We start from the raw sequence: 23,901 nt of genomic DNA, 5'->3' as shown, positions 1-23,901 counted from the left end.
ACAGGCCCAGATAATATGAATCTCAGGGATCTAAGAAGATTAACTAATGAATTTATTGAGCCAGTGGCAATTATTTTTATCAAATCTTGGAGGAGGAAGAAAATAGACAAATGCAGTAACAATCTTAAAGAGGGCAATATAACAGCAGTCCTTATACTTATAATCCATTAAAGCTGATTTCTAGGACTCAGGGGAAACAAAACAGAACAAAAATTAAAATCTGCCAAACTAATATTATAGTGTTAGGCACCTTAGAAATGCACGTAATAATCTGTAAACACCTTGGTGACACAGAAATCAGGAAAAATATACAATCAAAACCAGGCAAAACAAACCTGATTGCTTTCTGTAATCAAATTAACAAAATTAATGGACATAGAGAACATAGACTATTTCTTCTATCTAGATTTTAGAAAAGAATTTAACAGAGTACCTCTCAAAATTGTATTTGAAAATGTAATTCAACATGTCTTGGGTATAAGTACCATCCTACAAACGGAAATACATTTGAAAATAGTCCATAAGCAAATAACAATCAATGGCAACGTATCGCACTGGGGGAAGTGTCCAGAGAGGTGCTTCAAAGTATCTTTAAGACCTGGTTGCCTTTAACTTTCTTTGACGGATTAATTAACTTGAAGGGGTAATAAATAATAGTCAATTGGAAATAGCTGCAAACAACAATGAAGAAGTAATATCAAGGGACCTAGAAAGATTAGAAAATGGGCAAGAAATAGTGCTGGGATTCAGTCTACAAAAATAGAGCCTAATACTGTCAGAGAGAAATAATACAAAACACAAATCCAACAGGGAAGGAGATGTTTCAGAAGCAGTAAGAGGAGACCAGACCCAATGGTGACAGCGGATAGCAGATTAAATATGAACTTGCAATGGGCTGTTGTAGCAAAAATGTTGGTTTTTGTCTGTATGTACAGTTACATCATGGAAGAGGGAGAGGAGAATACCTTGGCTCCCAGAGGCTCTGAAATATTGCATTTAGTTCTGATCACCCTTAGTGCTCGAAAGATTAAACAATCTGAAAAGAATTCAGAGAAAAAAATAAAAAAAATGTAGGGGCTGGAGACACTAATTTGTGAGAAGATTAAAAGAATTACATAAGCATAGCTCAGCTAACCAGTTACTAAAGTTATGTCTACACTGCGAGCAAGGTGTGTGATTCCCAGCTCATGTATACATACTTGCACTAGCTCTCATCAAGCAAGCACACTAGAAATAGTAGTGTAGCCGCAGTAGCACGTGCAATGGCAACATGGGCTGGCTGCCCTAAGTACTGTACCCATAGGGTCCTGGCAGATCTGTGTTTGGAGCAGCTAGTCTGTGCCTCTGCCTGACTCTACTATGATTATAGTGTGAAAATATGTGTACACTAGCTGGAAATCACACCTCTAGCTCATAGCGTAGACATACACAGTGTGTAGAAATATGGTAAGTTACAGGCTCTCCAATGTTTTCATTCTGCAGGCACCTTTGTAAGTGAGAGAATGGAAAAAGTTGGAGAGCCATTAACAATTATTCCCTATTGGTTGTTTTTCAAAGTGTTGAATTCTGATGACAACCGAGATGGGCTTTTCAGACAATAGTTTGAGAACCCTTGACATATTTGAAGGGCGGAAGCATCAAGGAAGGAAAGGAATCATATAGGATGGTCTTGTGGGACATAACTAGATACAAGGGGAAAGAGAAATGGGTACGTTTTCAGGCATAATTTACTAACAATGAGATCAGTACGTGGAATGGTCTCCTTTCTAATTGCTGGTAACGATCCAGAGGCCTCACCCCTGCCCCACCTCTTCCCCGAAGGTCCTGTCCCTTTTTCTGCCTCTTCCCCTAAGGCCCTGCCCCTGTTCCACCTCTTCCCCCAAGGCCCTGCTCCCTTCTCTGCCTCTTCCCACAAGGCTCACTCCTCTCGCCTCCATCCCCATCACTTGCTGGATCGTCTCAAGGAGCCTGCTTGCAAGTAGGAGGCAGCCCCAGTTGAGCAGAGGCTGGTGCAGGTTAATGACCCAGCATCTCCTCCTGCCCCACAGTAAACAGATTTTGGTTCGGGTGTCATTTAGGGTTGCCAGGTCCCCTTTTTGATTGGACTTTCCAGTGAAAAAACGTGCACCTGGCAACCCTAAATGGTACACGGGCACAGAAACCGTAACGGGTAGCAATGACACGTAGCCAGACGGATAGCAATGCTATGAACTCCCAACTAATGGAATCCCATTCTGTGAGACAGTTAAAAGAGCACTGAATAAAACTCCTGAATGCCCATGAACAATCCTACATCACTGGAGGTGTAATCAAGATAGCCTGATGGGTGGATCTATTCTCCCTCTCTCTCTCATGTCTGTGAAATGTGATAATGTCTGTGTGCACCTTCATTTTGGGTTCCTAATACACTAAATAGATGTTACTAACACACAAAAACAACTAATGCGCCAGATACAGAAACAAGAAACTTAAAATTAAGAAATCATGTATTCAGTGTAATATATTTTCTCTTTATTATAATTAAGCACGCATGTTAACAGTTGGATAACAGCAGGTGTGAGTGGGAAGGACGCTAAACTAGGATCATGTGGGGAAGTTAGCAAGTGCATGCATAATATGTTAACTCCATTTGCAATCTCTGAGAATACGTAGGTGTTTTATTTTCCAAATGGTGTCAGAAAACTGTTAGGCTCTGTCAATGGCTACCCTGTTCCTAGGTCACCACTTCCTGATTTGCAGAGTTGCTGAGGTTGGCAGGAAACTCGTTTTATAGTACTTTCTCCTAGCAGCCTCCCTTGAGAAGAGCCACCAGTGAACATGTGACACAGCCACCAGACTGTTGCAAAGCATCAGGATTACAATTCAGTGTTTAAAGTATGCTTCTCATTAGCATTGTCATTAAATGATAATCTCTTTATATCCCAGCACTTGACATGGGGAACAGGATAATCAACTGGGTTGCGATTCAATGTTAGTTGTTTAGGAGCAGAACCTGGTATTATTAGAATTATGAATAACCTGTTGCATTCCTGAAGCTTAAAAAGGTTTGCATTGCTTTAATAAACAGAAAAGGCATGTATGCTGATAGACATGGGTCTTGTATGGAAAAGCTAGCATTAAAAGGGCAATCTGGTAAGATGTGGACCAGCTAAAGGCCACATGAGCAATTTGCATCCATCTGGATCAAGATGGAGAATTGTATGATTGTACCAGTAATGTACAGAGGCCACAAAGGCAAGCAAAACCCACCTTACCGATTCCAGTGAGGTATATTTTGGCCACCTCTGAGCCAAATAGTTAGGAATTAAACTCAGGCCCACATTTTTCAGAAAACAGCATATGGTATTGTATGCACCAAAAATGTGCTCAATTGCATACCTAATTTATGCATATAATTAATTACATCAACTGCAGGTGCAAATGACAAGTTGTGGTGTGTGTAAATAGTTGTACACACAATGAGCTGCATAGATGTGCATCTATTTTCTGGACATTTGGATTTCAGCTTCTACATGTTAGTAGATATTGATTAAAGTAAGGCTGAGAGTCAGCCTGCTAGGTTCTTGCCCCAGCTCAGCCACTGTCTGACCACGTGACCTTGGGAAAACTTCCATGTTGCTGTGCTTATTTTCCTCCCTCTGTAAAATTAATGGAATTACTTACATAGTTAATAAGGGTGTCAAGAAGTTTAATGTTTCTACACTGCTGAGATCCTCAGGTAAAAGGTGCTGTAAAAGTAGTATTAATGCAATTGTATTCCTTAATGATATCAGAAGATATTTTTGAATCTGCAATATTTAAAATGTTAGGGTTGTACTTAGTTCAAAGAAACACCTGTTAACTTCCTCAGCACAATTTAGTTATTTTGGTTCTTCTCTTTATAAATACATATCTATTTTATAATTGGAGCTTTCTACTATCTAGTGAAATGTTAACCCACATGTTAAATATTCCTCTCCTGATACACTTGCATGCTGGGTAAGTGAGACATTTCTGAGAGAAATTTTGCAAATCATAAGATCAACAAGTAGGCCCCTGGACCCTGCATAGAAGAAAACAATGAACAAAACTATTCTGAACCTTATGCAGCATGGTGCTTGTGGGCCTTTTGGGATGCCATGCTTACTGGGAGCTACAGAACAACCTCATTGCTTCATTCAAATCAGTGTATTTTCTAAGGTAATCCTTTACACAGAATGAGCTCACACATACAGATACAAATTTTAAATCTCAGATATAAAATACACCTTCTGTATTAAGCAGATGTTAGAATTAAAGGATTCAGCAGACCCTAGATTGCTCCAAATTTCATTTTATTTATACTACATTTTACATATTAGTACTTCATTTTTATTAGAATAATCCTTCTTAGTTTTCATTCACTCATGCCTAGGGGGAAGCTCTTCCAGTTCCTAGTACTGAAGGGAAGAGGATACCAGCAATGGTTCCAGTAGAAACATGGAACTATGAGCTTGGGTCTTGGCCAGCAAGTCAAGGAAGATCTACTGTAAGTACCTTTTCCCTTAGACTTTTTAAAACTTTAAGTCTGTGCCTGCTCTGGTACTGATCCAGAGTCTTATGTTTTAATTTTAATGTGGCTACTATGCGATCCATGAGGTCATGGAACTGCAAAGCATCTTCAGAGGGGGAGGACACAGAAGCTACGCCCACAAACTCATAGGATGATACATCTGGATCAGTCTGTATCCATTTATTCCTGTTCAAAAAAAGGAGCTATCTCCTTATCCTCATCTTCAGAAAGCGTATCAGTTTCTACCATCTGAGCTACCAACAGATATGGAAGAACCGGATCTGAGAACTGTTGAGTAACCAGATCCTTAACGGATTAAACTTCACCTCTCCATCCATAAGGAGGTTGATCCAGTAATTGTGGTGGTGGAAGCCAATAGGGACTTGAAGACCAGAGCTGCCAGTCTCTCCAGTAGTGGGCATCTGGAAATATACCATAGGAGGAGCAAAAGTATAAGGAGGCATAACTCAGGACAAATTAGGTCTCTTGATTCTTCCTCCATCATCCGCTGTCCTCCATCTCAGATCCACTATGGATCTCACTGGAGACAGCAGTGGAACCTTGGGGTGAAAAGAAATAAAGGATGAGAAAGATCTGTCCGTAGGAGTCTTAGGAGGAGGTGACATAAAAGGGTCAGGAAAAAAAATTAAAGATCTCCTCTGCTCTTCTCCCCTTTTCAAGTGACAATGAAGCAAACTGTGGAACTGAGGAAGACTCTCTTCCTCAGTGCCAGGTTTTGTCAGACAGATCTGAGGAATGTTTAGAGCAGGTCTGCACTTAAAATGCTGCAGCTAAGCTAAGAGGCAGCTCCACCTCCCCGAGAGGCAGTAGCTGTGTCATTGGGAGGTTGGGGGTTAGGTCAGTTTTACTGTCCCTCAGGGTTGGGGATTTTTCACACCCGTGAGCGACACAGTTATGCTTATCTAATTTCCTCATGTAGACCTGACCGTAGGTGCAGGAAGATGGTCATCAGCCACAACTGTTAACATTCTCTTTGAATCTGAGGAAGGCCCGGATTTCAAAGTCAGAATCGTAGAGGCTAGGTCAGATTCGGACAGATTCAGTAAGTCTGACATGCAGGATCTGGCATTGCTAACAGTCTGTCTTCTCCTTTAACTGCTTCTTCAGAACCAATACAGTCATAATCAATATGGCTTTAGGTTCCTTAGCAGGCCATCGACCCTTTGATATGGTGCCTTCAAAGCCTTGACAGTTTTAGCTAAAGGATCAGAAACTGGAAATGATAAAGAACCCAATGACTTGGAACTCAACCTTGCTAAAAGAAGCCATCAAAGCCAAATCAGGCCTCTTAGTTTTCAGATCCAGTGATCTTCCAGAACCAGTTGATTTAGCAGACAGAGATTCCTTGAGTAGCAGCAATGTCTGTTCTGCCTCTCCTTAATCTGGGAATGAAAGTCCAGCAAATAAAACACCCATACAAAAAGTGTCCTGCTAGGCACTTAAGGCACCTCATGTGTTTATCTGACACCAGGATGACAGCTGGTAATGAAACATATCTCTTAAATCTCAGCTTCTTCTTCTTCTGCAGTTCCACCATAACACATGGAATTGCCTTATGAAAGTTATATTAAACTATCTATAGTCTAAGGTTTCAGAGTAGCAGCCGTGTTAGTCTGTATCCGCAAAAAGAAGAACAGGAGGACTTGTGGCACCTTAGAGACTAACAAATTTATATATTTATTTAAATTTGTTAGTCTCTAAGGTGCCACAAGTCCTCCTGTTCTTCTTTTTATCTATAGTCTACTGTACATAAAATACCTTATACTAAAACTATACTAAGAACAACAGCTATAATAAGGCACTATAACTGGAGAAACTCCGGATCTGAAGGACCAGCACAGTTCATTTCCGTCTGGCACAGCAGGTGAAAGGAACTGAGATGGTAGAGAGAGAGAAGCACCCCCTTATATAGTCTTGCCCCTGGAACATTCAAAAACACCAAGGGGAAAGTCAGATGAGGCTCATGTGTGCTCCAACAGGCACTGCTTGCAGAAGGTTGTACTGTTGGGCACCACAACGTGGCAACATACCCCACAAGTGGGACTATGCAGAGCCACTCAAAGAAGAAGCATGTGTCAGTACTATCTGGCCCATACTGGAACAACTAATATGTCTGGGTTCTATCTTTTTCACCACAGGTGGGATTAAAGGAATCCGTGAGAATATATAAGCTTCCTCTATGCTCTGCTCTCAATAGAAATACATGGGTGATAGTCTGTCCATCCCTCCTCTGAAGCAGAACAAGAGAAATTTTGCACTGCTGTTTGACAGGAGGAGGTCTATAGATAGACAGTGCTCCTTCTTGAATAGACAGGTAGTCAGGAGTACTAGCTAGTAGAGGTGATGCTGCTGCAAACGTTTCTACTGGTCTGGGAAGCAAATACAATAACATAGCTGTCTTACGAGAGACAGAAAGGTGAGGAGTCTTAGGGCTGATCTGTTAAATCCCCAGACTCCCAAGGGTAAGAGGAAAGACCCTGCCAGTAAGGCTACATAGGAAGAGAGACGGAGGTGGGATACCTCAAGAGACTACAGCAACTGAAGGAGAACAAGAGCCCTGGGATGTCCCTCTCTGCTATACAAACTGTCCCAATAAGCCTCTCAGTTTTCCCCAGGAAGTTCCTAAACTGACCAGGACAACCCATGGACCTGAGATCTCAGCTAAGGCTCTTCCCCATCTAACTCTCTGGATCAGAAGAGTGTGCAGGCAAGGGCATGACTATATGTTCCGGCAATGGAACACTGGCCACATATGAAGGAGAGGAAGTTGGGATCCTAGAGATCATCAATAGTAGACAGAGCAAGAGAAGCCCTTGACACCATGGTACCAGGGCAGACAGCTCATCCACACAGTCTGTGGACTAACTGGGATGTTTTTTCTTCTGGGAAGGAGCCATAGGTGGTGGGTGAACCACTGGCTCAGGGAGGCTATCCTGCCCCCCGTCCTTTCCATCCAAGGCAGCCCCGCCCCTTCTGCACCCACTGGAACCCAGCTTCCACCACCCCAGCCCTTCCTCTCCCCTCCCCCTCCCCTGCCCCAGAGTGCCAGGAGGCCAGGAAGTGCGACCTCAGCCCCACCACGGGCCAGCCCCAGAGCACCGGGAGGTCCGGCAGTGTGGCCCCAGCCCCCATCCTTGGAGCACCGTGAGGCCCAGCAACGCAGCCCCCTGGCGTGCCAAGAAGCCTGGCCCCTGCCTCCCCAGACCCGTAGCACCGGGAGGACAGGCTTCACCATTCTTTATCCAAATGTATCAAGAGACAGGGTACAAATTTCTTCATATAATTAATTCATATAATTGCTGTCTACATCAATAAGCAATACTTTCTTTTGCTGCTAACTCAGACAGGTCCAAATACACTGCTCCTCCAGTTTTGTAACATCATGCACTTGGTAATCACTACAGGCCTCAAGTACCAAAGTCTTGTGGAGGAGTTAAACCCAGGGTAGTAGGTACATAACCTATAGGGTGTTATTTGTAGCTGAGGTTTGGTTGCTGAAGCCAAGCACTATTTTCACTCCCATGTCCATCTCTCTGCTTAGCTGCCTGACTCTTAGACAGTCCCATAGCATATGCAGACAGGTTCCTTTTTCTTTATTGCAGCACCAGCAAACATTCGAGGACAAGGCCCATTTCTTCCATAATCTCTGTGGCATCCAAGACATTTTGAATAGAATTTTTTGTTGTATCAGGCACAGCCAAGATCCACAGAAGCATCTGTAACATGCCCTGCCATTGGGGTTGTCTTAAGGGCTGTGATAACTCTCCATATTTTCACAAAGAACTCCAGGTCAATAGAGTTACTCTTCATTAATAAAGCATACCGAGTAGACATGGCTCTGGGGACTTTATGAAGCATTTCCAAGATTCCCAGTAGCTCCTGGGCCTCAGCCAGTCCTAGGGCATCTGGACCAAACTGATATTTTAGTAAGCGTTTAGTTGTAAATAGTGGTAGGCAGGTCATATTGTTGCTTTGGTATTAGAAAAGAGACAAATCCCTCATCCCTGACTAATTGGAAACTCCATATGATGTTTTTCAGTTCTTCCAAATTATAGTTTCCCCCTCCTCTCAATTTGCAAGTCTGGGTTACCCCAGATAGGTGCTGTTCCATGACAGCAAGGATGAATTTGGTACCTCCTAACTGGGATGCCCAGACCCTTCACGTGACCACTACTGTGTAGGACCTTCATTTTTCCTCCATTGGACAAGAGGAACTGAGCAGATCCCCAGGGGCAATTGGATGCATTTATATCCATTCAATTTCTACCTACATAGATTGTTAGCATGCTGGAACCAATTTGACATCTGGGACACGATGAAAGCATAATAATAATTTTGTAGGTCTGGGAGCCTCCTCCCACCTCCCTTGGCTACAGGGAGTTGTAGTTTTCTAAGTGATAATCATGGTGGTTGAGTAGGGCCCACAGAAAGGCTCTAATAATGTTATTCAATGTTTTGAAATAACACGGAGGGACATATGTAGGTATGCCACTCAGAATATAAACGGCCCTAGCACAACCCTTTTAGAACCTCAGCTCTGTGGTTAAAGGGCATTGTGCAGCTCCAGTGGACTGTGCTTTCCAGAAACTAACCAAAGCTCAGCGGTAATGTGTGTACATCCCACATGTGGGACTGTGTAGAGACCTGGTCCCAAAAGACCCTCCCTTTGTCTAAACTGAGGCCTGGCCAATGTCCCTTCCAGAGCCCCTTAGCATTATTCCTCATATTAGCCTTATGGCCTTCATAGGCGTTCCCTACTGCCACCAGCCCAAGATGGATATTGCTCAACTATTTCAGTTGGTCTCTCCTTCACAGGAGAGCAGTGTTGTTTTGAAATCTGTAAGTAGACTGAAGTATATTTGACAGACCCCCAACCACCTCTTTTCTCGTGCAGCTGCAGAGGAACCCCACCTCAATAGGGAAGGGCCCAAATTTCACCATTATTTTAAAATAAAACACATACACAAAGGAGGGCATAGGTACACCGCCTTTATTTTAGAGAGTTTTTGAAGAAAGCTGAGACGGAGCATTGTTATAGCTGATTCATTAGCTGGCTGAGCTGTTAATTTGTTCCTGTTTGAATGTTTGCTTTTTAGCTCTTGTCGGTATATTTTGCTGTTGTAAAATTGAATATTGGGATTCTTAAAGCTATACCATATATACAACTATCTGTCACAATTAATGTTTCCTTTAATCGCTTTAGTTTATTCGTCTCATCAAAACCTCTTGTGCGAATATACAAACGACCCTTACAGATAGAAACCTGACTTTGAAAGGCAAGTGCTTAAAGTTAGCACCTAAATCAAGCCATTTTATTTTCAGGCAGCTTCCATAAGTTTCAGAGGAAGTTATGGGTGTGGTCACTTCTGCTGAGGTAGCTAAAGATGGACTCAACTGCTTAATTTAGGAACCTACGTTTGAAAAATTTGGCCATGGTATTTTTTGTCCTTAAATAATATATGGCTTAATTTTCTCAAGATACGCTAACCTAAGTGAGGCTAATGTACATATTTGCATTATGGGGTATTAGAGGTTTAGCTTTATAAGCAAGATAATCAAATTAAACCCCCAAATCTGTCTTTATTAGAAATGAGGGGACATTAACTTTTGACATAGTAGAGTGAAACCTGCATAGGAGACTACCGTTATTAGGCATCCCCCGTCTTAAAAGACTATGCCAAAATATCCACAGATATACTGAGTACACCTCTGCCCCCTCTTACTAAGCTGCCTCCAGGAAGCAAGCAACTTTTTGCCAAATACCTGAAGTCACTTAAGATATATTTCACTATACATCAAATGAGGAAATAAGAAATGTTACCTTCTGAGGCTATGAAGTACTTTGAGAAAATAATCTTAGCACATTTATTAAATGAATGTAAAAGTTTCTGATCAAACATGTTCTTCTGTAAATTCAGACTTCCAGGGAAAATTGTTGACTGTTGTTAATTGCTGGGTTTCTTTTATAAAGGAGGAAATAATTATTTTGTAAAAAATCACCTGGAAAAGAGCAGTTGTGACAAATTTTAGAACAGTATTTCAGGGCCCCCTCATTAATCAAAGGAAATCCAGAGTTAGTGAATTTAATTATTATTATTTCCCCTGTCTATATAATACAATGCTGATTGTCTTGTGATGAAGAGGTCAATGATTTTTTTTTTATCATTCCAAAATAAAATAACTGTTTTCTTCTCAATCATGTTCTCAAACTCTTTATAAATTGGATCCAGCTATTAACAATATTTGCCAACTTGAAGAGAGATTCAGATGTTCATCTTAGAACATTTTGAGGGGTTTTTAGCTTCCTTTTTGCAGCTTTAGAAGCAATACAGATGTTTAGCATACGCAGTCTTATAGAACTCTAAAACAGCTACACAAACGTGGAGCTCAGCCTCTGGTGCCTCCCCAGACCTTCATGCACAGGCACACATAGCTCTCATGGGTGGGATAAAGCCATTACAACTATACAGCCACCTAGCCGTTAAATAATAATGTCCTGAAATAAGCTTTTGAATGATTTTTCACCTATTGAATACTTTTATTGTAGTGTTTGGCTCCTACCAGCTCTCTGATCAGGTATGTAGACGTTAGCTGTCCTGGTCACTTACCTCCAGCAGGAATGGCAGGTGTGTGGGTTCCTCTGGAGAGAAAACTCCATGGATAAACCGGCCGAGGAGCTGCACAAAGGACCCTCTCGTCCCCCAAGAGTGAACGCATCACTTCCAGTGAGTCAGCCAGGTTCTGCCATAGGGAGCTGTGAGACTCTCCAGGTTTCCACTCTGCTTGGGGGCAGTTTGGCTCCAGCATGCCAGAGTTCATAATTCAGCCAAAGCTCTCAATTCACTGCAGAACAAGCTCAGCAGGGAAATTCCTTTGGGGCTGTCACAGCCTAAATGCTACTGAGGCTGTTCCTGGGTAGAATCTTTAACTGTTTGCCACAATCTTCTTTTCCATCAGTCAGCCCAGTATGTAGTCCTAATGGTCACCGCTGAACAATCCCTGTGACGTCCCACGCTTCACACTAGGGATAACAGCTAGCATCAGCAGCTGATTCAAGAGATTTCCTGTGTTCAGCCGTGTGAACCTGACTGGCAAGTCAGAGCTGTAGCTGTTCCAAGTTAAACATTTTGGCCCTTCTGCCTCATCCTCTCTAAAAATTAACTCCTTACAAAACAGTGGTGGTGCCAGGAAAGCCTCAGTATCACCATCTGTCAGCCGGAGAAAAAAGCCCACTAGCTTCAGCCGCAGAAGCTGCACTGGGAGAGAGGCTGTTTGTTCTACCAGGGTAGAGGTATTTATTGCTGCTCTACTTATTGCAGCTGTTATTGGGCGCTGATAAGCTCTGATCTTCCCCACTGCTACTGGACTAGCTGTGTGCCAGAACCCTGCCACAGTGCCTGCGGATATAGGCAGGCCTAGGAATCCTAAGCCTAATTCACGGGTGGTGGTCATACCCTCCCAACACTCTTGCACCATTCTCTAGAGCACCCCCTGCTGGGAGAACTAGAGTAAAATATTCTGCTGTTAATATCATTAGCACACCATGTAAAGAACGTCAGATTTAATTTATTGATTTATATAAGATCTTTTGTATCCCTCCAAATGCTTTACAAATTTATAGTCTTAGAATACAGTGTATGCATCACCGCAACTTCCGCACCACTTGAAAGGCAGCCACTTCCCGTCTGGAATACAGCAGCCATTAGAACCATTTCGTTGTGGGAAATGAAGAATATCACGTCCAGCCACAGCAGAGAGGGAATTTCATTAGCAAAGTTGAAATTTGGCCTGGACATTGAGGGCCCCAGTTCTTGTTCTCTAACCCGAATCACATGGCTGTAGCTCCCATTGACTTTGTTGGGAGAAGCACCTGTGTAGCTGGAGGGGGTGGATTTGGCCTTAAGACCAACAATCCCACTCTTGCAAAAAAATTGCTGTGGGATCTCTGAAAGTCACGGGGGGTGGGGGCTGGACCTCAGTTTTAAGGCTCATCTAGAAGAATGTTCCTGCATCATAACAGAAGGAAGAACTTTCCTCCCCCTATTGGAGTCACCAGGCTACTTACTGCACCACCTGGAGTTTCCTTGATGATCTTCCAGACAAACACTGACCAGTTGAATACTGCTTAGCCAGATATCTAACAAAAACCGTCTGTGGTGCTCTAGCTGGAGGTTATTTAATAAGGCACTGTCACCATAGTGTGAACCACATCTTAATAAAGAGTGTCTCATGGAAAACAGCTCCCATTCACAAATGAGTAACATCCTTGTGGCAGTTTCAGCAGGATTTTAAGTTGACTTTAATGCCATGAGGGTTTTGTCCTCATTGGATAAAATGAACCACACTCTTCCTCTTCCCCCTATTCTATTTCAGCTGGAAACCAGGAGAGTCAATACCATGTGACCAACTAGATGTCCCCAGACCAGCAGCAAGAGCTGCCTGGAGTGCAGTTTGGAAATTGCTGCAAGCAGGGATCAATGCTAGACATATTTTGAATCGATAGAAGGGAAGATGCTGCCTCCAAGGGATATGGACAGCAGGATGGGCACATAGCCAGGATTGGGTCAAAACAATGGCATTAGGGATTCTGGCCAGAATGGCTTGATGCTGCAGTATGTTGAGCTGGAAAGAGAGATTGCATAGCAACTTCCAACTTTGTATTAAACTTATTTGCTCTTACAGTTAGCACTTGCTGCAGGGCACTATGTAGCATTTAACATAAAAACAGCATTCAGAGAAGAATGCATATAAAATTAATGTATTTACTGAGCAGCAGGGAATACAATTGGGATTTAGATTAGATCATTCATAAGAGGACAATGCAGGGACGGTTTAGATAGATGGAGCAGCCATAATGCACTTAGTATTACAGATAACCGTGGCTGTTTGTATTGTGTACCTCTTATGATGAAAAACAAAGAGAGTCCCCTCCTTCTATTTGAAATGTATCCCAGCATTTTTCTAGTTGACCAATACATTGTAGCTCAGTGGATCACAACCAGGGGAACGCAAACTCCTGGGGGTACATAGAGGTCTTCCAGGGGGTAAATCAACTCATCTAGATATTTGCCTAGTTATACAACAGGCTACATAAAAAGCATTAGCAAAGTCAGTACAAATTAAAATAACAATGACTTGTTTATACTGCTTTATATACTATACACTGAACTGTAAGTATTAATATTCCGATTTCTTGTATAATTATATGGTAAAATTAGAGAGTAAGCAATTTTTCAGTACTAGTGTGCTGTGACACCTTTGTATTTTTATGTCTGATTTTGCAAGCAAGTAGCTTTTAAGTGAGGTGAAACTTGGGATACACAAGACAAATCAGACTGCTGAAAGGGGTACAGTAGTCTGGAAAGGTTGAGAGCCACTGGTGTAGCTGACTGCCTGGTCTGCAGGATATAGTTTGAGTGGTTAGATCGAATTCTTCTGGGTTCTGTTTTTATCAGCGCTGGACTGACTTGCTGCGTGCTCTTGGGCAATAACTTCAGTTGCTGTAGGGGTAAGAGGCTCTTACAGCAAATGTCAACACTGTTAGTTTCAGGCTTTGGTGTCCTGATTCATAACCTATTTGAGTCCATTCAAAGACTGCCATTTATTTTAGTGGGTTTTGGATCACGGTCCTAGTGAACTCAAACTCACAGCAAGATACTGTCTACCATGGAAATAACCTATTAAGAATAAGGGGGATGCTTATAACTTTTTCTTCCAGTAAAAAGCAGATCTAGGATGCCCTCTACTCTGACTGGATTCTCTGCTTTCTGGATCACACAGCTGTCTTCTCGTAACTCAGGAACCTCTTTCACAATACATATTTGGCTGAATGGTATCCCCAACAGCTGTCTTAAATTCCCCTGCAAGTACAGGAACTTCTGACTTCAGTTCAAGTTATGGCCAGGTGTTTTGTTTTTTTATTTGTTTCCCCCCTCCCCATTTTCTTTCATGCAGATGTCACCTTTAATGTCTTCCTCCTATTTTTCTTCTCTTCTTAACCCAAGAGTCTCACAAACATATTCACTCTTCAATTAGTAGCTTGGTGGTTTTGTTGAATCACTTAATAGCTCCTCTACTGTATCCTCTTGGCATTTTAATTTAGTAGCACTTTCCATTTTTTCAAATCACTGCACAAACTAATAATTTTCATATACAGCTTGTTTATTGCAGTTTAGAGACTGTAGCCTTCTGCAGCATGAGAAATATGGTGGAATGATTCTGTTATGCTCACTAGGTCACAATCCCCATCTCTCAGTCACACTTCTAGTTTGATCCGCTTGCTTCCCACATTCCTTGTATTTGGGTAGAAAGAGTTCAGTTCATGTTTGTCTGTTACAGAAAATCTGCCTCGGCTTTATATTGTATTAGATTGAGTTACTCAACAATGCTGCCTCCATATCGTGAGTTTAGAGCTTGCCTAGGAACACTTCTTTCACTGAATACGTTTTGTCCAGCATTTAGGGCAGACTAGAAAGGTCCACTTCTGTGGGTTGGTCATTTTTGTCTTACAGTGTTTCCCCTGTCCCCTTTACTCAGCTAGCATCAGCACAGCCCTCTGCTTGTCAGCTCTTTTCTAAGTCTTCACTTTCTTCCCAGCTGTGCTTATTCTGGGGATACTCTCTCCGTGAATTGAGCTGTGAGGCTACTTCCGTCTCCTCCTTAAACCCTTCATAATAGGGATTCTCTTTTATGTGTTTGTACTTAACGCAATGGGGCCTTTGGGAGCAACCACCATCCACGTTTACTGCAACTACCACAACAAACTACACAAAATCAGCCCAATTTTAGGAGCTGGACTAGTTAGCAGTTGGAGAAAGCATGTGTTATTCATATATGTAATTACCAAAAATAGTACAAGTGTACTTATATCTGTAAAATTGCATACGTTTCATGGCTCCCTCTCCTCCATCTATCTTTAGCTTTTCTTCACTGCCAAAAAAAAAAAAAAACCAACACGTTTAATTATGGGATAATTAACAAATGCTAACTATGCCACTGTAAAATCCTAGTGGAGACAGGCACTATCGTTTTAGTGTGAGGCCTGTGGTAGACCTCGCCTAGCTCCCTCACAGTAAAAACTAAAGTGCCTTCTCTCCACTAGGATTTTACAGCAAGATTGTACATGTGTGTTCTCACTGTAAAAAATAAATAAATACAAAAAAAATCACCCTACTTTTGCAATGCAGACACAGCCTTAGACGAGGAGATCTTTGGGACAATCCCTGTCCAAGCTTTGTTTGTACACCACTAGCACAGCAGGGGCCCTGCTGAGAGCTCCATTTGTTACTGGAACAACAAGGAGTCTGGTGGCACCTTAAAGACTAACAGATTTATTTGGGCATAAGCTTTCGTGAGTAAAAACCTCACTTCATCCGAAGAAGTGAGGTTTTTACCCACGAAAGCTTATGCCCAAATAAATCTGTTAGTCTTTAAGGTGCCACCAGACTCCTTGTTGTTTTTGTAGATACAGACTAACACGGCTACCCCCTGATATTTGTTACTGGAGTAAACAAAGGTCCCATTAGAGAAGACAGGAGGCTGTACTTAGTTTCATATTAGTAGTAGTAAATAACATCCCCTATATGACATCTCTCAGGTTTGTTTGAATAACTGATTTGATCCTTCAACATTTCACTTCCTGAACAAACCAACTGAAGTTTAGAAGAATTATGCAAAAGAAATGAACAGGTACCCAACATCCTGACAGTCCCGCTATTACAATAAAAACATGGTTCAGATTGTTCCAGTGTAGCTTAGAATGAGAATGTATAAAGGAAAGCTTAAGAGCTGCTATTACTATGTGGAATCAACATACATCCCAGAAAGGAGCAACTCTGAGACGTGGGAAGGTAAGATGGTGGTTAACAGCGTAACTATCTCAGACAATCATTTAGAGCGAATTACAAATTAGGCAGTTGCAACAGAGAAAGATCATGGTTCCAAAGAAACTCGGCACCATTTTCAGCAAGAATTCTCTCTCTAGGAGACTGAGTTTAACCCACTATGGTGGTACCTATGCACCTCGCAAAGTCTTTTAGTGCATAGATAAAGTAAAGTATTACAATGTTTAATAACTTGTTTAATGTAGGTCATTGTGGCATTAATTATATTATACAAGGAAACACTGAACTCTGCCTGCACCATGTTTTGTCCACAGGCTACAGCTTTCCTAAGTGTTTTGCAAGAAACACTTATTAAATGGTTGCAATACCCTGAACAAAATCTTTGGCTTAGGCTTTCAGCTGAACTGGTGCAATCTAGAAGTTTTTCCCTCTGCGTGGATGGGAAACCACAAATGCTGCTGCTGTAGTCTAGTCCTTTGTCTGAAAAGATGTAGCCAATGTGAGACCTTGAGTTTGGAAAATGTAAAATGTGAGACTGATCTGCTTGCTTTCAGGACACACAAAAATAAGCAGAGACTCAATCCGCAGCAAAATGTTCCAGTTTTAGTATAACAATTGAAGGAGATCAGTTCAATACAGAACTATGCACTCATTAGCTGTACAGATGCTTATTTTAAAAAAGTATATAATCCAGTGTTTCACTGGACAGACAATATCCAGATACAAATTTGCATTGTACAAATCGTTACAGTTTCAGAACCAGGCAGCTTCCTAAATTCTTCCCATCACAATCAGCAATTACTTGGATCAGTTTCCAAGACAACCAGATTTGAACCTTGGCTTTACAGACAGACCTGTACCTTGTTCCCTTGCAATTTGTTTCCTTTATCAGCTAATTTCAACAGAAATGAAAACAGCCTCAAATCTGTCTCCTTGGTCTTCATAGCATCCACAAAGCCAGTCTTACACTTGCATTCATATGTCAAGGAATGTAGATTCTTGAAGAGTCAGAAACCCAGTAGCAGTCCAAATACTCTGGAGGCCAGTTTTAATTTAGTTACATTCATAATTTTAAAGCTGCCTCTGGTCATGTATACAGTAGTTTAGTAGAATCCTTTTCCAAAACACCTGAAGGGAACAGACCCTGCACACCCAGCTTTATTTTCACTGAAATATCTTTATTGCATGGATGAAAGTTGAGACAAAATACCTTTATCCTGTAGCAGGCCTGGTGAGAAACTCGGTATAAAGACAAATATTTTTGTTTTTAAAAAATCCTGAAATGAAATAGGTAAACAAGCTATTGCTAATGTTTCTTTGTTCATTCAAGTTTTAAAGCTGGTTTTAGTTAGCTTTAAACCTAAGTTTTAACCACTATCCATGTGACTTGTAAGGAAAAAGGAATGAAGAAAACTGGATAAACCTAATACCTTTTTTTTTTTTTTTAAAGCTTGTGAAAGTTATGGACTGATTGCATTGTCAGTCATGTATGCTCCTATCTCAGTTCTGCCAGTGTGCTTCTATACGGACAAGTAGCACTATCCTATTTCAGTCCTAGACAGTCCAACCTGCCTATCATGACTGCTCATCTGATGAATTTTTGGTCCTTCGACACAGTCAACAAACTTCTAATTGTGTTCGTGACCAGGTCTCCAGCAGCAGGAAACTGAACATGCCATCCTTACCCCAGGAATCAGATGCAACTAAGTGTGGCCATTTTACAGTACCAGTGGCAAATTACTGCTCCAGGAATCAGTGCACGTGTCTGTCAAGCACACTGAATGCACTCAATTAGAGCAAACAACTGTTCGAGCTCTCCTTTCGAATACATACAGAATAGGATCCTGCTAGAGGAAACCCAGAGGCAGATATTATTAGATGCCAACTAGGCCTAGTAAAGTAGCAATACAGACTTGAAAATAAGCCCCTACTGCTGTTAATGAGCAAACAAGTCACTCACAAAAGTATCCCCTTTGTTTGGAAGAACTAGACAGCTGATGGCCAGACTCACAGCTCTCTTACAGAGCACTATGCTTCCCCAACAGTCTGCACTCCAGATATTTGCTGACTTTGATTCCAAACTGTGGACTGCACCATAGTCTATCATCAGTGGAAATAGACAAGTAAGTATCCCACAGACCACAGTGGACACTGCTGGCTGAAACGTGATGGTTTCCACAGATATCAAAATGTGGCTCTAGCTGCCTAAGACAATACATGTAGTGCTGGGTGAGGGGGGGGGGGATTTCTATATGATGGATATTTAGTTCTCTCATAAGGACAAAATAGATTGTACATATGCTTAACTCACAATGGATTAAATTCTTTATTAATGAAGTCCTGTATCAGATATTCCATTACTTTGCCTAGGATTGATGTCAGGCTAACAGTCTATAATTAGCCAAGTCACCCAATATTAGGGTTACCATACGTCCGTTTTTTCCCGGACATGTCCGGCTTTTCGGCACTCAAACCCCCGTCCGGGGGGAATTGCCAAAAAGCCGAACGTGTCCGGGAAAATGGCGGCTCTGCTCCTCCCCTGACTCTCCGGCTCTGTTTAAGAGCCGGGCTGCCTGAGCGCTACGGGCTTTGGGCACCCCCATGCCTCTGGACCCTGCGCCGCCGGAGCCCGGGAGGGGAAGTGCCCGGCTGGGGGCGCAGGGTCCGGAGGCAAGGGGCTGCCTGAAGCCCAAGCGCTACCGGCTTCACGGTTTGCCGGGCAGCCTCCAAACCCTGCACCCCCAGCTGGGCGCTTCCCCTCCCAGGCTCCAGCTGCGCTGGGGAAGCGCCGGCCGGGGGCACAGGGTTTGGGGCCTGCCCAGCAAACCGTGAAGCCAGTAGCGCTCGGGCAGCCCTTTCCGCGTGGCTGGGAGTGGGAGGGAGAAGGGGTGGAGTTGGGGGTGGGAAATGGGCGGGACCAGAACCCCGTGGAGGGTCCTCTTTTTTTATTTGTTAAGTATGGTAACCCTACCCAATATATCCTTTTTAAATATTTTTAAAATCATGGATATTTGCAAGATCTTTCCCAATGGATTTTGCTTGGCTCAAATGTATACCCCTCGTACAACTGGACCCAACACACACACACACACACACACACATCAGGCTGATGAACTGTTAAAGTTAACCTTGGGTTCAGTCCCTTCCCCTGTAGCAGCAGACCAAGGACAGCTTGTAATGGATGGAACGGCTAAAAACTGTTTTAGCAGTTCTCAGCACCACACCGTAACGCAACGGTTCCCCACACTATGGATGGCACCTTTCTACCTCCCGCAGTTCATAACAGAAGACAGAACATAATCCACAGCAGAGGAGGGGAGTCCTGCACCAAAGAGATGGGCCTTTTAATACTTCTGTTCTAAGGAATCCGGATATGGAAGATGACTCAGAGGCAGCAGCCCCAAAAGCCTGCTAATTAGTGCTAAGCCACGTGAGTGACATGGTGGTGGTAGTGACAGGATCCCGCATGTTGGAGCGGAGTTAAGGCCATTTGAATAGTCATTCTTTCCTATCAAGAGAGACTTAATGGCTTTTTACATTGAAAAAACAAGCCTGCAATTCCCAGAATTCAAAGACTCAACTAAACAGCAACTTTGGGGAGCACACTGGCTGCATGGAAGTGGGGAATAACAAACAGCTAAAAAAAAAAAAAAAAAATCCGTGCAGATAGTGTTCTCATGTACAGGACAGAAGCATGCAGTAAAAAGAGAAGCAATAAAGAAAGGAGGGCATTCCTTATCTACTATCCAATGACGAGCTCTGCTCCAGTGCTCTCCTCATTGCCAATATGCCCCCAATTGGGAAAGAGTCTCAGTTAGAAACATTAAAATCACAGAGGGATGGTAGGAACCAGAACACTAATTCCTCTTTTCTACCTGGTGTTGTATTGTATTTCTCACTGCAGTTACCACAGATTGTAGAGCCATAGGACTACACTCCTGGAAGAGATAGGAAAGATCAATGCCTTATGATGCATAAAGCATGCTTTGTGCTGCCTCTCTTCCCTGTTTGGGGCTGGCAGCAGAGGTAACTTCTGGAATAGACACAGGAAAACAGGAACATCCACACTCCAGTCCCAAGAGAAAACCAAAATATCATACACCAATCCCAAGCAGGGAGTTCTAACGGCTACTCTTCCTGGTAGCCCTCCCCAGGAACCCAGGCAGTACAAGGGAAGGGATAGTTTTTGTCCAGCCCATCCTCATGTTTTACATAGGAATGTGTTTTAACCCAAGAATGTGTGTCAAGATGAAGAGCTCAGGGAGAGAGAGAAGAGACAGTTCCAAGAAGCCAGCTATCAGTTCCTATGGAGCTGGGGTCCCAAGTACAACAGCTCTCATTTTACAGGACAGACAAATATTACAAAGTGAAATGGATCAATTTTAAAATATATATATTTGCTTAACCATTTAAAAACAGCCACATATATGAAGAGACAACAAGAGCTAGCAATTTCCTGCTGCTCCTGTTAGTGTTGCCTGGGTGCACCGGGAAAGCTGTTCTGCTCAGGCTCAGAACACTTCTGCTGGATGGGATTGTAGACAGCTTGCAGTTTCTTTGACAATGCTCACTCACATGAAAGAGAGAGGCCTTTCACAGGCTCACACTAGCAGCTGTTCCACATTGCTGGGATTAACAAAAAAGTGTTCAAAGAAACGTTACCCATGATTGATCATTACAGCGAGACAGACTAGACATCTAATGGAATATTAGGACACTGCACCTCACCCCCTGCCCCAACGCACATACAAGACTCTGAAGAGAATGCGAGACAGGGCAGTGGATCCCAGAGTCTGGACAGACACTCTCTAACAGTAGCTTGGCTTTGCAGACACCACTATTGCTAGACAGACTCAAAGCTAAGAACAAAATACGCAAGGTTTAAGAAACCCAAAACCCCAGAGCTCTTGCTCGCATGCGTGTGCTCTCATGCTTCTCAAGGTTCCAGCGAGGCCAGATCAAGAAGATTTCCCATCCAACATGTAATATCGGTACATTAAGCCTATGACCAGTGCGCCGAAGATGGGGATTAGCCATGTTGACCAGAAACTACAGAAGAGAGGGAAAAAAATCAACACACAACACAAAACAGAAGACAGCAGCAAATTAATAATTTATTCCTAATGTCCAACATGCTCAAATCTGGACTGGTTTGATCTGGGAAATTCTCTGAGAGACCACATATTTAGACACTGAGAGGAGCTCACCTCCAGCCAAGCTGACTGGCTTCCTTACAGAAGAAGGCCTTCTACATCAGTCATGGAAATCCAGAAACCTGTTCTGACTCTACATACTTCTGGGACTAGGGTTGCCAACTTTCTAATTACACAAAACTGAACACCCTTGGCCTGCCCTCTGCCCCAAGGCCCCACCCCTTCCCTGAGGCCCCGCCCCTGCTCACTTCATTCCCCCTCCCTCCATCACTCGCTCTCCCCCACCCTCACTCACTTTCACTGGGCTGGGGCAGGGCATTGGGGTGTGGGAGGAGCTGAGGGCTTCAGCTGGGGCCACAAATAAGGGATTCAGGGTGCAGGGTGGGGTCTCCGGGCTGGGCAGGGGGTTGGGGTGTGAGAGGGGATGAGGGTTCCCCGGGGCTCCCGGAAGCAGCCAGCATGTCGGGCTCCAATGGGAGCTCTGGAGCTGGTGCTCGGGGCGGGGGCAGCATGCGGAGCCCCCGTGGCCGCCCTTGCACCTAGGAGCCGGATATGCCGGCTGCTTCCAGGAGCCTGCCTAAGCCCCGTTGCGCCGTCAACCAGACATTTAGCAGCCCAATCAGCAGCACTGACCGGAGCTGCCAGGGTCCCATTTTGACTGGGCATTCCAGTCAAAAACTGGACACCTGGCAACTCTACCTGGGACTTCAGCTAAACTAGAGTGGCCACTCTACAGTAAAACAGCAGCTCCCACAAATCTGCCAATCCATAGAATGCAGTCACAGTGTGCCAGGAATCTATGACATTCACCTAAATTGGCATTACAGTGGAGCAGTTTGCAGCCAGAGTAATATTTAAAATGAAAGTGTGAACCAAAGACAAAGTCCCAGATCGCTAGGAGGCCTAGCTGTTCTGAACAGGATGGAGCTTTGCATGCTGGGACTTGTCTCCATGGGTGGCTCCTGCATATTAAAGAGGGGAACTGTGGACTCACATAGAACTCATTGGGCTGCAATTTGGCTACTTATCTTGGACTGGCTGCACTCAAGAGCTCTGCATTAAGGTTCTGGGATTTCTGCTCCGTAAACTGACAGGCACAGAATTAATATGTAATGCTACAGAGTGCCCCAACCCTCAGACCTCTTTATTCCTATATAAACAGGGTACTATACCTTGACTGGCTTGAGGATGTCGTGTTTGGATCCTGAAGAGAAAAAAAGAGATACATTATACGAGTTATACTGACAGAACTACAACCCTGAACATGTAGTTGCCATAGAGAGGGGGACAGAAAAACCCTCACATCTTCCTCCCTTTCCCATATCTCTTTTCCCTTCCATAACCAACACAGGGTTCTCACTTGCTCTCTAACACATCTCTTCACTTGCCTCCCTGACTCCACTCCCTCCTCAACCTCACACTTCAAACCCCCTCTAAATACAACCATGTGCTGGATTTACCCATCCTTAAAAGCAAAATGAACTCTTTACCCCACCTGTCTGCACCAACCATCCAACTTCTTCCCTTCACCTCTGAACTCATTGAATGTGCCATCTACAACCATTACCTCAAGTTGCTCTCCTGCCGCTACATCATAGATCCCCCTCCAGTGTGGCTCCTGCACCTGGCGTTCGACCAAAACTGCTCTCACCAAGTCTGAATGATCTCTTCCTGGCTAAATCATTGAGCCTGTATTCCATTCTCATCCTTTTGACCCCCCCGCTGCTTGACAGTCAGTCTCATCCTCCTCAAACTTTTTCCTCCCTTGGCTTTTACCTGGTTCTGTCTGATCATTCCTTCAGCATCTTTTCTGGCAGGTTCAACTCTTCCCCATCTCCCAGTCTCCATGGGAATCCTACAGGGCTCCAGCCTCAGCCCCCTCCTCTTCTCTCTTTCTCTGGGTGATCTGTTCACACTACTTCATGTGCTATGGATTATGATTACTTGTAAATCTACCTTTCCACTCCAGACTTCTTGTCCTTCCACCAAATTCCACATCTGACACAGATGTCTCACCAACAACTTAATATATCCAAAAATGGACTCCAAAACTGTATCTACTTCCCCCAGTGACTGTTGACACCACCAACCTTCTTGACACTCAGGCATAGGATCTAGGAATTTTCTTCAACTCCTCCCTTGAACTGACTACACATATCCAGGATGTCTCCAAATCCTAACACTTCCTCCATCAAATTTCCAATTCATCCTCTTCTGTCCAGGCAGCTGAAACTCTCATTCAGGCCTTCATCTCTGGTCTCAGCTGCTGGAACCTCATAGCCACCATTGCTGCCCTCCAATCTAGTCAAAACACAGCTTCTAAAGTCATCTTCCTTGCCCACCTGTCTAACCA

At 43.3% G+C, this 23,901-nt stretch overlaps 2 protein-coding genes across 3 annotated transcripts in view; both read right to left on the bottom strand.

Annotated features, from left to right (window-relative positions):
* NFAT5 (nuclear factor of activated T cells 5) overlaps positions 1–11,461 on the bottom strand; it is a 149,252-nt gene extending 137,791 nt beyond the window's left edge. The window contains exon 1 of one of the 2 annotated variants that reach the window (XM_042852039.2): positions 11,161–11,461. In XM_042852039.2, coding sequence (XP_042707973.1) covers positions 11,161–11,371 — 211 coding nt within the window. In that variant the 5' untranslated portion in view covers positions 11,372–11,461. The remainder of the gene's footprint in view (positions 1–11,160) is intronic. The other variant, XM_005310572.5, reaches the window with a different exon arrangement.
* Positions 11,462–16,976: 5,515 nt separating this feature from the next.
* LOC101948839 (cytochrome b5) overlaps positions 16,977–23,901 on the bottom strand; it is a 32,446-nt gene continuing 25,521 nt past the window's right edge. The window contains exons 4-5 of the mRNA XM_005310574.4: positions 22,721–22,752; positions 16,977–21,444 (exon numbers count right to left, since the gene is read on the bottom strand). Coding sequence (XP_005310631.2) covers positions 21,354–21,444; positions 22,721–22,752 — 123 coding nt within the window. The 3' untranslated portion in view covers positions 16,977–21,353. The remainder of the gene's footprint in view (positions 21,445–22,720; positions 22,753–23,901) is intronic.

Source organism: Chrysemys picta, chromosome 14 (genome assembly GCF_011386835.1).
Source record: "Chrysemys picta bellii isolate R12L10 chromosome 14, ASM1138683v2, whole genome shotgun sequence".
NCBI lineage: Eukaryota > Metazoa > Chordata > Testudines > Emydidae > Chrysemys > Chrysemys picta.
This window is presented reverse-complemented; position numbering and strand designations above follow the sequence as displayed.